Below are 19572 nucleotides of genomic sequence, written 5' to 3'. Positions count from 1 at the left end.
GTAAGAATACAGTCAGAAGTTAGAAAATAAAACATATGCATGTATAGACATGCTGCTTAACTATACTCACAAACACTGCAGATCCGGACTCTCACGCTTAATCATGTCCAGTGTCCCACACCAGCCTCATCACGTCACCTTGCAGAAGCACTCTGCTCTATGCCAAAGCTGACTAATCTGAAACTTGAAAGGGATCTCACTCAGGAGTTCTACTCTACATTGAAAGAAAAGGCATCATCCATTGAGGTATGTGTGTACTAATGTTAATGTCATGGAGAGTCATTGATAGACAGAAAGAGCAGTAATGGTTATATGGTGCACATGTATATATGTTTTTTTTCTTCCAAACACCCTTTTTAAAAGGTCATTCACTTGGTATATTTGAATAGTCGTGAAATTAAAATGAAAGCAAACGACACATGTATTAATTCAGTTGAACCTCAAGTGCTTATAAGTTGTTGACATTATTTATGTCCAATAAACAATATCTAACCTTTGCCTAGTTTGATTTATATGAGAAATTCCAGGTCACAACGTCATGGTCAAAGGTTATGTTAGGTCAGTAGACTTGGATTAGGTTTTCACAACTTAATATGAGAATTGATCAATCAATTTTTGTTATTTGTTCATATTTCATGAAAGTTATCAATCTTGGTACAAATCATAGTAAATAATTTTTCTGATGATTCTTAGTCAATATTCACTTCAAAAAGCTGATTATTTTCAGAGGCTTTCATTTCAGGGGGCCTGCTAATGGGCCAGCCTGCCTATAAATAATGTCCCAACTTCAATATGTCATCATATCGAATTGCGTAATGCAGACGAGATCGCCAAGAGCGTTTCCCTTGTTACTTTTTATATCGGTATTTAAGATAGCCAAAGATGTATGTATGTACATATATGTGTTGTGTATATATATATATGCGTGTGTAAGTATGTGTATGTATATGTATATATGTACATATAGTATTGCTTATTTTCGTTGAGAAATCTTAACTTCGTATTTTTCTTTCTATTATTTCGTTTGCTATTTTCTGTATATGCTTTATATGTTTCCTATATTGTAGGGGGTGTATACGACTATACGTCTTGTATACCCTGCCAGTGACACAATTGTATATTATATACTACACTGTGTCATGGACCTGGTTTCAAATGTTTATACTTCTCTGTTTATTACGCTTAATAAAGATGATACATATATCAATAGAATTTGTGTTAAATGTAAGAATACGATGAGAAAATATTTAATAAAATATATGCATGTATAGATGAGCTGCTTAACTATAATCACAAACTCTGCAGATCCAGACTCTCAAGCTTGATCATATCGAGTGTCCCACACCAGCCTCATCACATCACCTTGCAGAAGCAGTGTCTTCTATGCCAAACCTGACTGACCTGACACTCTATGCAGGGGATTTCAATGAGGATTTCTACTCTACATTGACAGCAAAGGCATCATCCATACAGGTATGTGTGTCCTAATTTCAATGCCATGGAGAGGGTCATTAGTAGACAGAAAGAGCAGTAATAGTTATATGGTGCACATGTACTGAGTCAGATGAAATTCAAGTGTGTTCTAGATTGAGGTTGATTTGATAAATAATCAATATCCAACCTTTTCCGAGTTTGATTGATAAGCAAAATATATCATATAGTTTTTTTTGAGAGCCAATTTTTCATAAAGGCTTGAATTTTCCAAACTGCACCATAGCAACAAACACCCTGACATAGGATTCTTGGGCACATTAAATCCAGAGTTAGGAATACATTTAATACATTAATAGCAAATGTATATTTATGGGTACTATTACTTTCAGTGTTAGGAGTAGGACTTATCAAAGCAGAAAGTTTGCAAGCCCTATAAAGAATACATATGGAATTTAAAACATTTAAAAATAACACTATTACACAAATTATCCTTTCCATAGAAAGTTTAGTGTGTTCTTTTCTCAATAGAGAAGATTTGTATTGGAAAATAAAATCTATTAATCATTTTTCTCAAGAATGTTATTATGAATACAACTATGTAATTAATAAAATTTGTGTTAGATTTAAGAAGACGATGAGAAAATATTTAATGAAATATAGGCATGTATAGATGAGCTGCTTAACTATATATTGACAAACAATGCAGGTCCAGACTCTCCAGATTGAACGCATCCATTGTCCCACACCAGCCTCATCACATCACCTTGCAGAGGCTCTGTGTTCTATGCCAAACCTGACTAACTTGTCACTCTCTGGAGAGGATCTCACTGAGGATCTGTGCTATACTTTGAAAGCAAATGCATCATCCATACAGGTATGTGTCATAATGTAAAAGTCTTGTAGAGGGTCATTGATAGACAGACAGAGCAGTAATTGTTATATGGTGGACATGATTTTTTTTTAAACACACTTGTTTATAGGCCATTCACTTGGTATATTGGAACAGTCATGAAACATGGAATAAAAGAAAACTACACATGTACGAGTCAGATGAAATTCAAGTGTGTTCTAGATTTACATTTTTTTGATAAATAATCAGTATCTGATCTTTTTAAAAACTTTTATTGATATGAAAAATATGTCATATATTTTTTTCTGAGAGCCAATTTCAATTAAGGCTTGAATTTCCCGACTTAGGATTCTTGTGCACATGAAATCTAGAGTTATGAATAACCTTTAATACATTAATAGCAGATGTATATTTATGGGTATGGTTGATTTCAGTGTTAGTAGGAGTAGGACTTATCAATGCAAACAGGTTGCAAGCCCTATAAGGAATACATATGGAATTTAAAACATACACAAATAACACTATTACAAAATCATCTTTTCTCAATAGAGAAGATTTGAATTTGAAAATAAAATGTATCAATCATTTTTCTCAAGAATATTATTATGAGGACAACTATGTTATTAATAAAATTTGTGTTAGATTTAAGAAGACGATGAGAAAATATTTAATAAAATATATGCGTGTATAGATGAGGTGCATAACTATATTGACACACAATGCAGGTCCAGAATTTCCAGCTTGCACGCATCAAGTGTCCCACACCAGCCTCATCACATCACTTTGCAGAGGCTCTGTGTTCTATGCCAAACCTGACTTACCTGACACTCTTAGGAGGGGATCTCAATGAGGAGCTCTGCTATACTTTGAAAGCAAAGGCATCATCCCTACAGGTATGCATGTCCTAATGTAAATGCCATGGAGAGGGTCATTGATAAACAGAAAGGGCAGTAATAGTTATTTGGTGCACATGTACATATGATATTTTTTTTCTTCTTCAAACACCCTTTTTTGAGCAGTTGATATTGGAACAGTCATGAAACATGAAATAAAAGCAAACTACTTATGTCCTGACTCAGTTCAAATTCAAGTATGTTTAAGAATGACATTGTTTTGATCATTAATCAATATCCAACCTTTTCCAAGTTTGATTGATATGAAAAATATGTCACATAGTTGTTTTTTGAGAGCCAATTTTAAATAAAGGCTTGAATTTCCAAACTGCACCATAGCAACAAACCTCCTGAGTTAGGATTCTTGAGCACATGAAATCCAGAGTTATGATAATACATTTAATACATTAATAGCAAATGTCTATTTATGGGTATTATTAATTTCAGTGTAAGTAGTAGTAGCACTTGTCAATGCAAACAGGTTGCAAGCAGAATTAAGAATACATATGGAATTTAAAACATTAAAAAATAACACTATTACGAAAATCATCCTTTCCGTGGAAACATTAGTGTGTTCTTTTTCTCAACAGAGAAGAATTAAATTTGAAGAAATTTTTTCTTCAATATTTTTTCTCGAGAATGTTATTAAAGGTATTACAAAGTTTTGGGAAATTTCGAAAAATGGGTGGATAGTGATTCTTTACAATTTTGATATATTTGGATGCCCCTGTAGATGTTTTAAAAGCACTATAAATTTTAGCCCCTAAAACACTTCTGCTTTTGAGAAAAATTGAATATAAAGATTTACCGGTGCTCCCGGTAAATTTTGATAAATTTCAAATAGCTCCTACGGCCGTACTATGGTAGCTGCGACCATGAAAATCTCAGAATATGTAGTTGTGGTATATAGTTTGCGAACGGGAATAGCTAATCGGTCGATATTAGTCAACAAACATAGTTTTGTAGCTTGATTAATATCTTGACCTTGAGAGGGAGCTATACAACATAAAGTGATTATTATTTATAATTTCATGACTTAAGACTCGATTTCGATCGCGACGATGATCACTGAATATTGTATGATCGCATATGCTTCCAATACGTTCATTTGGACCAAATTCATGACCCCTTACCAAAACTTTGTATTACCTTTAAGAATACAACTATGTAATTAATAAATGTTATGTAAAATTTAAGAAGACGATGAGAAATGATTTTAAAAGATATATGCATGTATAGATCACCTGCTTAACTATATCGACAAACAATGCAGGTCCAGTCTCTCGAGCTTGATGGTCTCCTGTGTCCCACACCAGCCTCATCACAACACCTTGCAGAGGCAATGTGTTCTATGCCAAACCTTACTGACCTGGAACTCTATGGAGGGGATCTCACTGAGGATTTCAACTCTACTTTGAAAGCAATGGCATCATCCATACAGGTATGTGTGTCCTAATGTAAATGTCATAGAGAGGGTCATTGATAGACAGAAAGAGCAGTAATGGTTATATGCATGGTGTATATGCACATGTACATATGATTTTTTTTCCCCTTCCAAACACCCTTTTTAAAAGGCCATTCACTTAAATAATTGTCATGTAATAACAGTCATGAAACATGGAAAAAAGCAAACTACTCATGTTCTGATTCCGTTGAAATTCAAGTGTGTTTAAGAATGACATTGTTTGGATCAATAATCAATTTCCAACCCTATCCAAGATTGATTGTTATGAAAAAATGTCACATAGTTTTTTGAGAGCCACTTTCTAATAAAGGCTTGAATTTTCAAAACTGCACGATAGCAACAAACATCCTGACTTTGGATTCTTGTGCACATGAAATCTAGAGTTATGTTTACCTTTAATACTGAAACTAGTATTTTAATGATCTTATTTTAAAAAGACCACAAGATCAAATCGGAATTTAAGTCTCTTGCAAAATCACATTGAGTCATTTTGTCCAGCCTGTTCATAGTGTCAATGAGGATATCTTCTCTACAATGAAAGCAAAAGTAGCATCTATACAGGTACGTGTGGACTTATACATATGTCATGGAAAGGTCACTGAAAGAAATAAAGAGCAGTATTGATTAACACATGGTGCACATGTATATATGTTAATTTGGGGTCTGCTCGCTATTCATAAGGACCGCTATTCATAACGTACAACTTCCATACCTGAAGGACCGCTATTCCTAATAGGAGAAGAGGGTCACTGTTCGTAAGGACCGTTATTCATAATGTGAGATGAGGGTCACTATTCATAATTCATATTGAGGGTCATTACTAAGGAGTGTCGTGGTCGAGTGGTTTAGGGCGCTTGACTGGCAATGCGAAGGTCGAGGGTTAGATCCCGACACGGCACTAATATCCTTTGGCAAGATATTAACCTGCACTTGCTACTCTCCACCCAGGTGTCAAATGGGTACCCGGTAGGATGCGGCCGTCATTGTTGGTCAAACAGCTTGTGAGCGTCAAGTAACGCCCGGCTGGAATGCTTCCCAGGGAGTGGAGATTGTGCACACAGTGTGTGCGGGCAAGCACTGAATCCAATGACCGGGGTAATAGTATATTTGTAAAGCGCTTAGAGACATTTGTATTAAGCGCTATATAAAAATTAAATATTATTATTACTCATAAGGACCGCTATTCATAATACGAAATCGGGGTCACTATTCATAATACAAAATGAGAGTCGCTATTCATAATTCGAAATGAGGGTCACTACTCTTAATAGGAGAAGAGGGTCGCTATTCATAATACAAAATGAGGACCGCTATTCATGATACAAAATGAAGGTCGCTATTCATAATAAGAGTAAAGGGTCACTATTCATAATACGAAATGAGGGTCGCTATTCTTAATACGGAATGAGGGTCGCTATTCATAAAAATAAAATAGGCCTAAGCAAAAAACAAAATACTAATAACAAAGGGATATATTGGATGGAGGACACCCCCACGGCTGTGGTGTCGCTGTGGGGGGGGCGACACATGGCCCTGAATATTTGTCTTTTTTTAAAGTATATTTTACATTTTATCTTTGATAATTATCTAGAGACATCACCCGCACCAGTGGCGGATCCAGGAATTTCTTACCGGGAGGGAGGGGGGCACAAAATCGCATGGCGTAAAATATATGAAAAACGATGGAGCGAGGCGTCAGCGGCGAAGGAACGGAGCGACCAAGCGGGGTGGGTCTGGGAGGGGGTCAGATCCCCTCCCTGAGTAGGAAGCATTTGCAATTTTAGAACCACATTAGGTGCATTTTCAGGCACTTCCTGGAGTAATATGACGTAAAATTGCTTTTTCCTACCCCCTCAAAGAGTAGGGATCCAGGGGCGGATGATGGGATCTGGCTTTTCGCTAAGGGGGGGGGGGTTGACCCAATGACGACACGGAGCATCGTCCACGAGCCGCAAAGCGGCAAGGCAATTTTTTTATGTTGCTATTTTGAACCCCCGTAAGTGATGTTCAATGGAGACCATAAAAAGCAGTACTTAATACGTCTTTTTAAATCAAGTAACAGTATACGGGGGGGCAGTGGCGGATCCCCCCCTTGAGAAAAAAATCATGTAAAATCACGTGATTTTTACCTTTTTGGGGGGTTGGGCCCCCCCCCCCCCTGGCGCTCAAGGGGGGGGGGTGCAAATTGAAATTTTTTTTGAGGATCAAAAAAAAAAATGTGCTCACTACCCCCCCCCCCCCCCCCCCCCCCCCACAAGAAGCAATAAGCATTACATGTAGGCGATGGAAAAAAGTGCTTGCGAAACGGATAGAAACTTCGCGGCCACAGGGATGACAGAAAATAATATGACAATGAAACCAGCAACTATGTGGCAGGATTAATGGCGGGGACAATCTGCATGCTGAAAGAGCACGTAGAATAGGTATATCGGAAAATTAATTCAAGACTAAGTTAGAAGTTAGAAGTTAGAAGTTATAAAGGAGATAAAATCTTTGGTATTAGTCATGTTCGACACTAAATTGCATGCCCCCCCCCCCCGCCCCTTACCCGGTAAAAAAAACACCTTCTTATAATATCATCCCCATTTCTTTCTTTTCCTTTCTCATTATTCTCCTTTTCCCCCTTTTCTCTCCTCCGTCTTTCTGCCTTCTTTTTCCGCCTTTTCTCTTCTCTCTCTTTCCCTTTCCCCTTCTTTTTCTCCTCTCCCCTTTTCTTTCCTCCCTCTTTTCTTCTTCTTTCTCTCTTCCCTTTTTTTCTTTTTCCTCTCCCTTTTCTTTCCCCCTCCTTTTTCTCTTTTTCTTTTTTTTTGGCCGGGGGGGGGGCACGTGTCCCCTGTGCCCCCCCCCCCCTGAATCCGCCACTGCGTTACCTGTGGTGAGGAAGAACAAAGAGTAAAAGATAACACACATATAATCCTATCGTAATTTGTCCTTGTGGGAAATCTTGCCCCACCACCCTGCCACCTACTGATCTTATCCAGGCTACGCCACTGAGACATTAAGAAGACCAAGCAGGCCAATTATTTAAGTACTGAGTTTGCTTATGGACCTACAAATTATATAACAGGGTTGGACCGGACCATGAGCTTAGTTACTGCCTGGAGAGGGGGGGGCACTTTAAAATTGTGTTTTGTTTAGGGGGATAGGGGCCTTAAACACTGTGGGACCTTGAAGGTTTTCGCGTCATGTAGCGTACAAAGAGGTTAATGCAATCCGAATATGAACCAAACATTTATTGTCTTTTTTTTTTGGAGGTGAAGGTGGTGGTGGTGGTGATGGGTAAGCAGGTTTGATAAGGTCTATATAGTGCAACAAAATAAAAGTAAAAAATGCCTTGAGAAATTTGTTTTTGTTTTTATTTTGGGGTGGGATATCTAGCCCTAGTAGCAACAAGCGGGCAGGATATAATGATAATTACAGAACAAATACAGGAAAAATATGGAATGTAAATATAAATATGCATGCAGGTTCAGAAGAAGTTAATTAATTTGAGATATGATAAATTCAAAGTAAACACAGAAAATTCACGTAATAGTCATTCAAGTCCATGTATACATGCATAAAGGTTCACACACGAAATATAAAGAATAAATAGCCAAACCAACATTTAAAAAAAATACAATAAAGGGAACAAAACAAATGAGGAGTAATTAGGCTGACATGAGTTGTCATGAAACACGATAGATAATTACAGTGCAATTATTCTTGATACTGCACAGCAACCAATGGTTAAATTCTATAAATTTAGTATCAAAGATGCACAAGGTTCTAGGCTATTAAGTCAGGACAGATCTTGGAAGTAAATTACTCTCAAATACATTACTTATACAGGAAAGGAGGCAGCTTCCAACCACTAAAGCCCTTTTAGGGTTGAATCGTAAAAGAAATGGTCTTCTGTTCTCTGTTGTTGTTCTCCGATCCCCTAACAGTATGAGAAAAAATAAAAAGATTTGTCTAAAAGGTTTCTTTTTTTCTTTTTTTTTTTACTTGATGTCAATAATTTAATTCAATTACTACTGCCATAGTGAATACTACTACTACAGTAAAACTATCACTATTATTAATATTACAGTTTTCATGAAATTGCATTATGTATTCAACTATTGGATCATTTTCTTTTAGAAATTGCTGTAATTCTCTTGTGCAAAATATGTCTTACTCTAGCTTTTCTAAATTCTCCATACTTTTTTCTTCTAATTATTTTCATTTGTTTATGGGATGTAACTATAGCTCTTGAGTGTATATTCCCAAAGAAATAGATTATGCCAGAATGAAATAAATCCACTTGCTTGTAACTGATACAAGGATTACAAGCAATGTTGCTGTTATATATTACAGGGTTGTTTTCCTCAGATCAGGAAAGGAAATTTCAGGTTCAATGAACAAGCTCAAGATGACTTGGACTCATTTCTTCAGACCCTCACATGTTCGGAAAGGTCAGTACAGTAAATGTGATTTTTTTTTTAAATACAAAAAACATATGAAATATGCAAATTTTTACCATTAATCTACCATTCACCATTGGCATACTATTCACATACCATTCATCATTGGCCTACCATTCACCACCCACCATTGGCCTACCATTGACAAATCATTTACCATGCACCATTGGTCTTTCCATTGGTATACCATTCACTGTCCACCATTCGTGTACCATTGGCACACCACTCACTGAACACCATTGGCCTACCATTGGAGAATGGTGAATGGTATATAAGCCAATACCATTCACCATTGGCATATATACCATTCACCATTCTCCAATGGTAGGCCAATGGTGGCTGGTAAATGATTTGTCAATGGTAGGCCAATGGTGGGTGGTGAATGGTAGGCCAATGGGGAATGGTATGTGAATGGTATGCCAATGGTGAATGGTAGATTAATGGTACATAATTTGCATATTTCATATTCAAATTTCAATGGTGTAAATGGTACCATTCATCTACCATTGGTGATTATGCTAATGAGCGTCTAAAAAATTATTATTAGGTTGAATGGTATTTCACTGGTAGATGAATGGTACCCAATGGTACTTTGTGAGCGTAATCTTAATGGTATTTAAATGGTGTTTGAAATGGTATGCATATGGTATTTTCAGTGGTACTTCCGAATGGTATACCATTGGTATACCATTAAACTTTTTTTTTTGTAAGGGTCATAAAAAGCACTAAATTGGCTTGTTGAAAGTGAGCCCTTAACAAATAACAAGAATATACATAACATATTATACATTGTAAGAAAAATATCAACAAATTTACAAAAAGATAACAAAAACATCAAAATTTAATTTTAAAAACAAGATAAGGAAGAAAAGATAGGAAACATCAACAAAATATTATCATTTATGAGTTCAGTAGTTGTTGTTTAACTTATCGTTTGAACTGTTTTACGGTCTTACTATTTTTTAGATGAGTTGGGATGTTATTCCAAATAATTGGACCATTGTAAAAAAAAAAAAAATGAATTCTGAGTAGTTGATATGCAGTTTAAAGGGGGCAGAAAGGGAGGTGGATATTTTGAGCATTTCTAGTTTTGTAATTATGAATGGAACAATTCAAAGTAAAATAATCATACATCTTAGGAAATAATGGTAGAGTGTGAGATAGATAAAAAGAGTGTGTAATAAGGCGAATCCCACGTTTCTGTAATTTATAAATTTGTTCAATATTTCTTTTAGAAGTGAAACCCCAAACAATATTACAATAATTAAAATGGGAAGAAATGAGGGCTTGATATCAAATTTTCAAAACAGTCTGAGGTAAGAAATTCAATCTGAATCAAACATCAATATATATGGTGGTTCCAAGATAGTTTTTCATCTACAAATACTCCTAAACATGTTGTACTTGACACCCGAGTTATCTTTTTATTTGAATAGAACAAAATTTAAATCCATTGGAATTTTGGTTTTAGTTCCAAACATAATATAATTAGTTTTATTAGTATTTAATATTAACTCATTGGATTCCATTTACATACTCAAATTTATTAATTGAGTATTTACGAAATGATCACGACCTTTATAAAATACACTAGTATCGTCTGCAAATAAAATATAACGCAAATTATGGGTTACTGTAAACATGGCATGTCATTAATATAAATCTAAAACAAAAGGGGGCTGAGAATAGATCCTTAGGATTTTTCGCAACCTATTGTTTTAACTTAGGATTCAGCTTCATTAATAATTGTTAATTTTTTACAATCAGATAAATAACTTGATAAAATTTCTAAAGGCGTGCCCCTAATACTGTAATATTTTAATTTTTGTAATAAAATAGAATGATTTATAGGCTGCTTTGATTAGCAATAACAGGCTGTTTAACTCGTCATGTAAGCACATGTATAATAATGTACATCACAGAGTAATATGAGTTGGACCACAGGCACATAACATCAGTTACTCACGGTAAAGAGACACATCAGATCCGAAATTACTCCAAATTGAAGAAAAAACTAAAGATCCATCATTGTTCCTGAGGACTAGGGTATTATTCCTTGCAGTTTGTCAGCTTTAAAACGTTGATCATGAAGAAAAATTTGCGAAAAATAAAGGGAAATCACAGAGCAAATATATAAGGGACACCTAGTTTTCTCAAAGTCACTACCAGTGAAACACCATTCACCATACAGACTCTACCATTGAAACACCATTCACCATCAGATGCCACCATTGAAACACCATTCACCATACAGACTCTACCATTGAAACACCATTCATGATACACACTCCACCATTGTAACACCATTGACCATACAATTCCACCATTGAAACACCATTGACCATACAATTCCACCATTGAAACACCATTCATCATACACACTCTACCATTGAAACACCATTCACCATCAGATGCCACCATTGAAACACCATTCACCATACAGACTCTACCATTGAAACACCATTCATCATACACACTCCACCATTGTAACACCATTGACCATACAATTCCACCATTGAAACACCGTTGACCATACAATTCCACCATTGAAACACCATTCACCATACAATTCCACCATCGAAACACCATTCACCATACAGACTCTACCGTTGAAACACCATTCACCATCATACACCACCATTGAAACACCATTCACCATACAGAATCCACCATTGGGACACCATTAAAATACCATTTACCATTGACGCTACCATTTAAACACCATTCATTTACCATTAGGTTTTTTTGTAAGGGTTCTACCAAAAGATGACGTGAAAGATCCTTCATTTGGGGGCCGTCTCGATGGGAACGCTCAACTTGTGGGTTCCATACCATAATATCTCTTGAGAATATCTTCATAATGAAAACTTTTGGCCCTAAACGCGCATAAGGTCCGTGTGTGAGTGCGCCATGGAACAGACCTAACAATTAGCATACCACACAGGCCGTGTGGCCACATACCGGGTGACATTTGTAACAATTCTGCTTATTATATGAAAACCTTGAAGAAAAAATGATCACTGGATATCTAACCAATTACCATGGATCTTATATGAGTGGACAGGGAATTTCATCTTCTTTCCAAAACCGTTCACCCCTCTGCCACATGACATCGACTTATCCTGTCATGTCCGGATAAACAACGCGGGTAGGAAATTTAGGGTCAAATTTCTGTTCTCTCTATAGACAATTGCCATTGAATGCCCAAGTTTGAAAAAAAAAATGATCACTGGTTTTGTGACTTTACTTAGTAAAACATACATGATCATGAAGCTAGAATAATGAACTTTGAGAATCTGTTCACCTCTTTTGCGGCGATTACCCGTTCTACAGATACATGTGTTTTAGTGGGGGAAATGTGCTAAAAACATGATGATTTACGTGTTAAAGCCTCTGTGGGTGTTTCCAGGGGAGCATATGCGCTAATTATATTGCGACATCCATAGCATTCTCATTGGGGTAATTAGGTACTCCGACAATTCTAAAGTTGTTTCTCCACGAAAAAAACGTTCCAGTTTATTTTCAGCTAGCTCTGCTGTCTGCAGACGGGATTCATGGGTCAAAATGCGGGCTTCTAAGTCATTCGCCTTATTCTCAAGTGGGGTAAACTTTTTCTCTAACTCTGTAGTACGTGCATCTTGGAAGGCTAGAGCTTATAATTCCTCAAAATTAGAAAGCATTGACCGAATGTCAGATATTCCTTTCCGAACAAATACTTCAAAGTCTGAAGGGGCGGGATTGGTTTGAGTGTCGGAAGATGCGAGCTGATGGGTATCTATCCCGTTAGTCCCACGTAGCTAAGCGTGCGAAAAAGGGAGCTCCCGGAAAACATGTCACTCTTCAGGGACCATCGTAAAAAAAACTATTTATCAAATTCCCAACTGTAAAGTACTTTAAACCTTTAATATATTGTATTGAAGATTTGTTGTGTTCTCTGCTTTTTGTTTGTTGTGTTTTCTTGATATTTTTGTTAAACTGTAGGCTATAGTCTCTTCTATTGATTTTCTTCTTCATTCACAGATCAAAATGTTTCTTGAGACAGGTACTTTCAATAATACCAATAGTAGTTGATATTTTATTTCTCATCTTTCAAACAGATACGGTAACTATTTTTTTTTATATCTGTGTCCTTTACAGCTTACATGAATCGGACGGCTCAAATGACTCTGACAACTCGGCCGACTTGGACAGCTCAAGTGACTCGTATGTCTCGGCCGACTTGGACGGCTCAAGTGACTCGTATGTCTCGGCCGACTTGGACAGCTCAAATGACTTGGATGGTTCGGCTCACTCGGGCAAGTCACATGACTTCCAGCTCTGCTCTGTTGTGTAACCATCCAGTCTCTGGATATCATTAACCTTCCAAGTCTAGAAATTTAGATTTTAATTTACAAGCAGTACTGGTAGAGACTTTGATGTTGGCAATACATCAGATATTCTATGTCAATTCTCTCAGACACAGAGACGGTATAGCAACAGTCGGACCAGGCCTTATAAGAGGCAAGCTCCTTGTACTCAGTCAAGAGCTCCACAGGATGATCCTAAAATTCCAGAGAAGCAATCAAAGTATGAAGTCTAGTTGTTATATGGTATCGGTAGAGTAAGACAGTGTCCCGGGGTAACACTTCATCTTGACTGTCTTTGTGTATGCATGCTACAGGGCTTCACACTAACTTTTTTTGGAAAATTCGGGGGGGGGGGGACCAGACCTAGATTTTGGGTGTCCATGTGTCTCGGGTGCCTGGTGGTTTGGACTGCGATAGCAAGAAATTTGGGGTAAATTTGGCGATGTTTGCAAAGGTTTAAATATTGGTAAAAAGGCTGTTTTTTCCCCTTTTCACTTCAATGAATTCAGTCCACTACAGTCCGCTATCTGGTATTATTTTATACATTTTACAAGAATGAGAACACAATATTGTCACAATGTTCGAAAACATGTGAAAGGCCTATGTAGAATAAGCCCAAAACAGAGTAGTATCAAGAGACCATTGTGTACCTGTTTTATGCAGAAAGGGGTCATGTTATGTGGAAAATGTTTTTGAAAAATACTCTAAATAGGGGATCATATTTTACTCTGCTATGACAACACCAGGGACTAGTAGTTATAATGATAACGGTGACTTTAGATGTAGTATTCATGCCGTTATGCCGTGACAGTGGCGCTCAAACATTATTACCCTGGTCCTAGGCAGCGGCCAAATATGTAGTGATTTGGAATATCGGGTGCCCATTTATACCTGGGTGGAGAGTGGCAAATGTGGATTAATGCCTTGTCAAGGATGTGAGTGCATTAGACAATTTATGTAGTGATGTAGCAAGTATCTCTCTCTAAGTGCCATATCATTTGACTTTGGCGATCATGCTGTTCCACAACCCTCGGCTCCTAGCCTTCTGTATTAGTGCCACTCCCAGTTCTTTCCCTCCTCTCTCTTCCAACAATATCTGCAGACTGTCCATCCAAAGTATCCTCCTTCCCCTACTCCTTCTTCCCACAATTTTCCCTGTCAAAGCAAGATTCTCTAGGCCTTCTTTACGTATAATGTGACCCATGAACTTCAACTGCCTATAATCAACATCTCACGTATCATTTCCCTTTGCACTCCAGCTCGTGTAAGAACTTCCTCATTACTAACTTTGTCAGTCCAGGGGATTTTCATCATTCTTCTTAGAAACCTCATTTCGCAACTTTCCAAACGCTTTTTAGTATCAGAGGCTAAAGTCCATGTTTCACTACCATACATAAGTACTGGGTAGATTTGTCAGAATTTTGCCTAACTTTGAAAATGCAGATTTAGTGAGAACTATCCTTCTCTTGATCTCTGTCTCACATCTGTCATCCTTGGTAATCATGCTGCCGAGGTAGTTAAATGAGGAGACTTGTTTAATAATCTGTTCTTTTAGTTTCAAGTTACATTTTGGACTGCTCTTCTTGGATACCACTAGGCACTTTGTCTTGGTATAGTTGATCTCTAGTCCCATTCTCTCACTTTCTTTTACAACTACATTCAGTAGTCTCTCGAGATCTTTCTCTGATTCAGAAAATAAAACAGTGTCATCAGCATATCTAATATTTGTGATTGAATGACCACCCACTTGTATCCCATTTTCATCTTCCAATTCTCTTAGAATGATTTCACTATACATATTGAACAGGTCTGGCGACATAACACAACCCTGCCTGACTCCCCGTCTGATGTTGATATATTCACTCCACTCTCCTTCTACCCCGATGCATGCAAACTGATTCCAATATAGACTTTGTAGCAGTCTTAGATCTTTCCTATATATATCAAGCTTTTTCAGCTCTTCAAAAAGTTCTTAATGTCTTACTTTATCAAAAGCTTTTGAATAATCAATAAAAAAACATGTACACATCCTTTTGCATTTCGACTGCTCTCTCCGTTATATTTCTAACCACAAATATTGCATTTCTTGTGCCGTAATCCTTTACAAAACCAATTTGTTCCCTTCTGACCATGGGAGTTATTTTACTTCTTGCTCTCAAAAGCAGAATCCTCAAAATAATCTTAGTGATATGGCAAATAAGGCTGATTGTCCTATATTGCTTACAATCCATGGCTCCCGGTTTCTTTGGGAGAGTAATGAAAATGGATCTGCCCAATTCATCTGGAAATGTTCCGTCATCATATATTTTGTTGATAATTTCTGTTAATCTATCAACACCATATTCCTCTAATGCTTCAAACATTTCAGTGACCACACCATCTGGTCCAGCTGCTTTGTTCTTCTTCATCTTTGTATACCTATGTGTATTGTTGACTTTTACCATTTTGTTTTAGGTGGTTTGCCTGCAATGTATGAAATACCACTTAACTTTCACAAAGTGAGTTATAAGGATAATATACATAATATTTCAAATTATCTTATCAAAATATCACTGTATATGTCAATTTCTAAATTAACTTGTGACTTTGCAACCAGAAATGACCCAGATATTAAGAGCCATATTGCTCTTGTTATCCTGTCAACGAACTTGACAGAACTCAATATGATAGTTGAGAACTAGCTTTGTCTGGTAAGGGTGTATGTCATAGGCCTGAGTTATCAGTGTAATATTTTGTTGGACATGTATAATTGTTTGTAAATTTAGAGCTACATTCAGTTCTAGATTTTAAAATCCATTTGAGGAAATATTTTCCAGGATTTTCTTTACAATATGCAGTCCAGTGTAAATGTAAATATGTTGCTATAATAGTGAGATACATGTTTGTACATATTAACTACATTCACCAGTACTATATAATAAATCCAGTAGAGGAAACATTTCCTAGGTTTTTTTGTTACATCATTCCAGTGTTCATGTAAATATGCTGCCATAATTATGCGATACATGTTTATTCTAGTTGTATTCAGTTATTGGATTTCAATAATGTTTATCATAAACATTCCAGGTTTTTCTTTGCATCATTATGATTACGATTATGCAATGGTATGATACATGTATATTTTGAGCTTGTATATGTTTGCCATACTTGCTTTGTAAATATGTTATATATTTTAGTAAGTTAGCATTGTTGATTGGCTTATAAGATACAAACAAATACGTGTAAAGTACTCTTATGAGCATTCCGTTACATTGCCTTTTGATCACCATCCTCTTCTGATTAAGTGATGTCATTTTTATAATCAACTCTGAATGTCATAATAGACAATGCGAATCGTTCAGATCTGTGAGTTTATTCTGAAATATGTCATGCAAAAGGATGTATAGTCAAATCTGCCTTAGTGACCACCTGTATAGAAAAACCACCTGTCTACAAAGACCACATTTGTTGTTTCCCTTGAAAATTTTCTCATTTAAACATGTAATAAAGGAACCTGGACATAAAGACCACCTGCCATTAAAGACCAATTTCTTGTCTCCCTTGGGTGGTCTTTATAGACAGGTTTCACTGTACTATAAACCAGGTCTTTCTATGTATATTTGGATGATCATTAATTACTGAAATGAAGTTTGCAGTGCCTTAGATATTTCAACACTTTGATTTACAAAGGAGACAAAATAATGTGCTAGTTGTAGTTTGATGATAGTGTTTTTGTTAGCGAGTATCCTTTTATCCCTTCAGCTTTATGTGACACTCAATATTCGGTTATATTTGCACAACTGTGCAAGTCATAATGTTTGTCCTACCTAGCAGCAACTAATGTATACAATTTGAATTCCGACTATTGAGATACATTTATTCTTAACAGGAGGATGCATACATTTGGTGTACATGACAGAACTGGCCTATTGATGTCAATTGTAATAAACATGAATAAAAAAGGAAGATTTAAATATACCATCTGAATCTCTGATCTCTTTGCCTGATGTGAAATTAAGGAGAGGCATGGGAAGACGAAAAGAGAGATAGAGGGAGAGAGAGATGAGAAAGAGGGGGTTAGGGAAGGAGGGAGAGGGAGAGATGAGAGAAATGGACTCACAAATATAAACTTCAAAGGGAGGAAGCAAGAAAAAACTAAAAATATAGAGAAGCAGAAAAGGCAGTTGCTAAAAAAAAATATTTTAAAAAATAGTTGAGTGAGAGAGAAGATCAATAAAAGGGGAACTCATCAGAAAATAACAGCCAGTGACAGAGCAAAGGGGAAAAGAGAGAGTGGGAGCACAAAGGAGATGGAGCGGGGTGAGAGAGATAGAGAGAGAGAGAGAGATCAATATTGATGAAGAGAGATATGACGAAGGGTGAGGGGGTAGGGCAAAATAGAGAGAGAGAGGTACCTGTAGAAAGGAATGATAGGGGGAGTGAGAGAGAAGGAGCATAGGATGATAAAAAGAGATAAGAAATATTAATGATTACAGAGAGACTGGGAGGAAAGGGGAAAGGGGGGTTGAGGAATTGAAGTGAGCGGATCAGAAATACGGGAGATATACCCGAACAGAAATATGGAGGAATGGGTATACGTATGAGCTAGAGAGAGAGAGAGAGAAGACAATAAGGGCGATGGAGAGAGAATGGAAAGATTGAGAGGAAGAGAGAGAGATAATAGTAGTCACCATCAGACTTTACCACAGCTCATCATTATTATTTATTCTTCATCTGTAAATTGTTATCAGCCAATGTTATCATATAAACGGGGTTTTGAGCATGCAGTGCCCCGAAACTGTGGACTCTATAGTATCCTACAAAATAATGTAAGACAAGATGATAAAGTTAGTAGCATTTTCCTCGTTTCACCCTTCTTCATTTCAAAACTAATTCGAAAGGACATAGTCACTGCTCCTATATGTTGTTTTTCAACAAGTGTTTAGCTTAAAGGCACACTGCACTACGTGTAGCTACTTGCACCCTCTATAACAAACAATGCCTAATCGGTGACCATTGGTCCCCCATGATCCTCTTTTTCTTATGTTAACTGAGAGCTGAGTTGATGAGATAACCACCTGTTCAGTGACCGTGTAGGGCGGTCTAATCCCTCCTGTAAACTATGGCAGATAAGCTTTAATAGCCCCGTGCACTACATTCACTAATGACTCCATCTTAATTCCCGGAATTGGTATCAGCCCGGTATCAGCTGCTCTCTTTGTCTTCATCCTGCTTTGCAAGATGGAGGAAAACAACATGATCTTTGTTTTCCTCCCTCACTACTACCTCTCAAAGTCAGGCGCGTACACAGGGGGGGGGGGGTTAAACCCCCCCCCCCCTTTGGTAATTGTTTGTGTGTAAACCCCCCCCCCCCCCCCTAAATTTCTCTAAAACCCTCCCCCCTTTTGAATTTTTTTTTTTGGTCAAATTTTCAAATTTCGCGACCAAAAAAAAAAAAAAAGTGTCCTCTTACCCCCCCCCCCCCCCTCCCCCCCTTGAAAAAATCCTGCGTACGCGCCTGCTCAAAGTATTCAACGAGATAATTGATTGAGAATGTCATATCTCCTCAGCTCTAAACATTGAGTCTTGCATATCATTCGGAGCAAATTCTTCAACTACTTGATTCGATAATTTTTACATTTATATCACTCCTTCATTTCACCTGGAAAACTACACGAATCAATTACTCTGCATTTTACTCAGAGAACACTCCTTAATCTAACTTTAGCCAAGTAGTTTTGTGATGTTGAAATACCTCTTGGGAATCGTGCAATATTTGCCGGGGACGTTGGATAGACTCACTGGTGCACTGATTCATGCCCGGATTAGTCCTCTGCACGCATAAAGTCGGTAATTAATGATTGGTTTATATAATGTCATATTGCTATTCAGCGACCGACCATACCCGCCTCAAGTTCAGGAAACTGCTAGTTATCAAAACATACTTATTTAATTGTTTCATATTATTCCTGCGACTTTTCTGTATATTCTACTCCTCTCTTACCTAAGCACGTACGTTGCATAGTACCTATTTCAATTAATATTCAAGAACTTGTCTAAATTATTATTGTCATTATTGTATATCATTGTTGTTATCAAATATCATTGTTATTATTATTATCATTGTTGTTGCTGTCGATATTATCATTATCTTTATTAT

At 36.9% G+C, this 19572-nt stretch overlaps 1 protein-coding gene across 1 annotated transcript; it reads left to right on the top strand.

Moving 5' to 3' along the window:
- Positions 1-15: 15 nt before the first annotated feature.
- On the top strand, positions 16-14462 carry LOC105443869 (NACHT, LRR and PYD domains-containing protein 12-like). Its single transcript, XM_030978741.1, has 7 exons — positions 16-246; positions 1306-1473; positions 2141-2308; positions 3010-3177; positions 4451-4618; positions 8981-9078; positions 13225-14462. Exons 1-7 carry the CDS (start codon positions 160-162, stop codon positions 13418-13420), a joined length of 1053 nt encoding a protein of 350 aa, XP_030834601.1. The 5' UTR covers positions 16-159; the 3' UTR covers positions 13421-14462.
- Positions 14463-19572: the final 5110 nt, after the last annotated feature.

The sequence above is a fragment of the Strongylocentrotus purpuratus genome, unplaced genomic scaffold (assembly GCF_000002235.5).
Source record: "Strongylocentrotus purpuratus isolate Spur 01 unplaced genomic scaffold, Spur_5.0 spur5_scaffold_1, whole genome shotgun sequence".
In the NCBI taxonomy this organism is placed as follows: Eukaryota; Metazoa; Echinodermata; class Echinoidea; order Camarodonta; family Strongylocentrotidae; genus Strongylocentrotus; species Strongylocentrotus purpuratus.
Note: the sequence above shows the minus strand (reverse complement) of the source record. Positions and strands in the feature narration are given on the sequence as shown.

Bases quoted from the DNA above. Each gene is read 5' to 3' on its own strand.
- LOC105443869 (XM_030978741.1), top strand. From the start codon at position 160: ATGCCAAAGCTGACTAATCTGAAACTTGAAAGGGATCTCACTCAGGAG. The intron at 247-1,305 runs GTATGTGTGTAC...CAAACTCTGCAG, and splicing joins AAAAGGCATCATCCATTGAG to ATCCAGACTCTCAAGCTTGA. The intron at 9,079-13,224 runs GTCAGTACAGTA...TGTCCTTTACAG, and splicing joins ACCCTCACATGTTCGGAAAG to CTTACATGAATCGGACGGCT.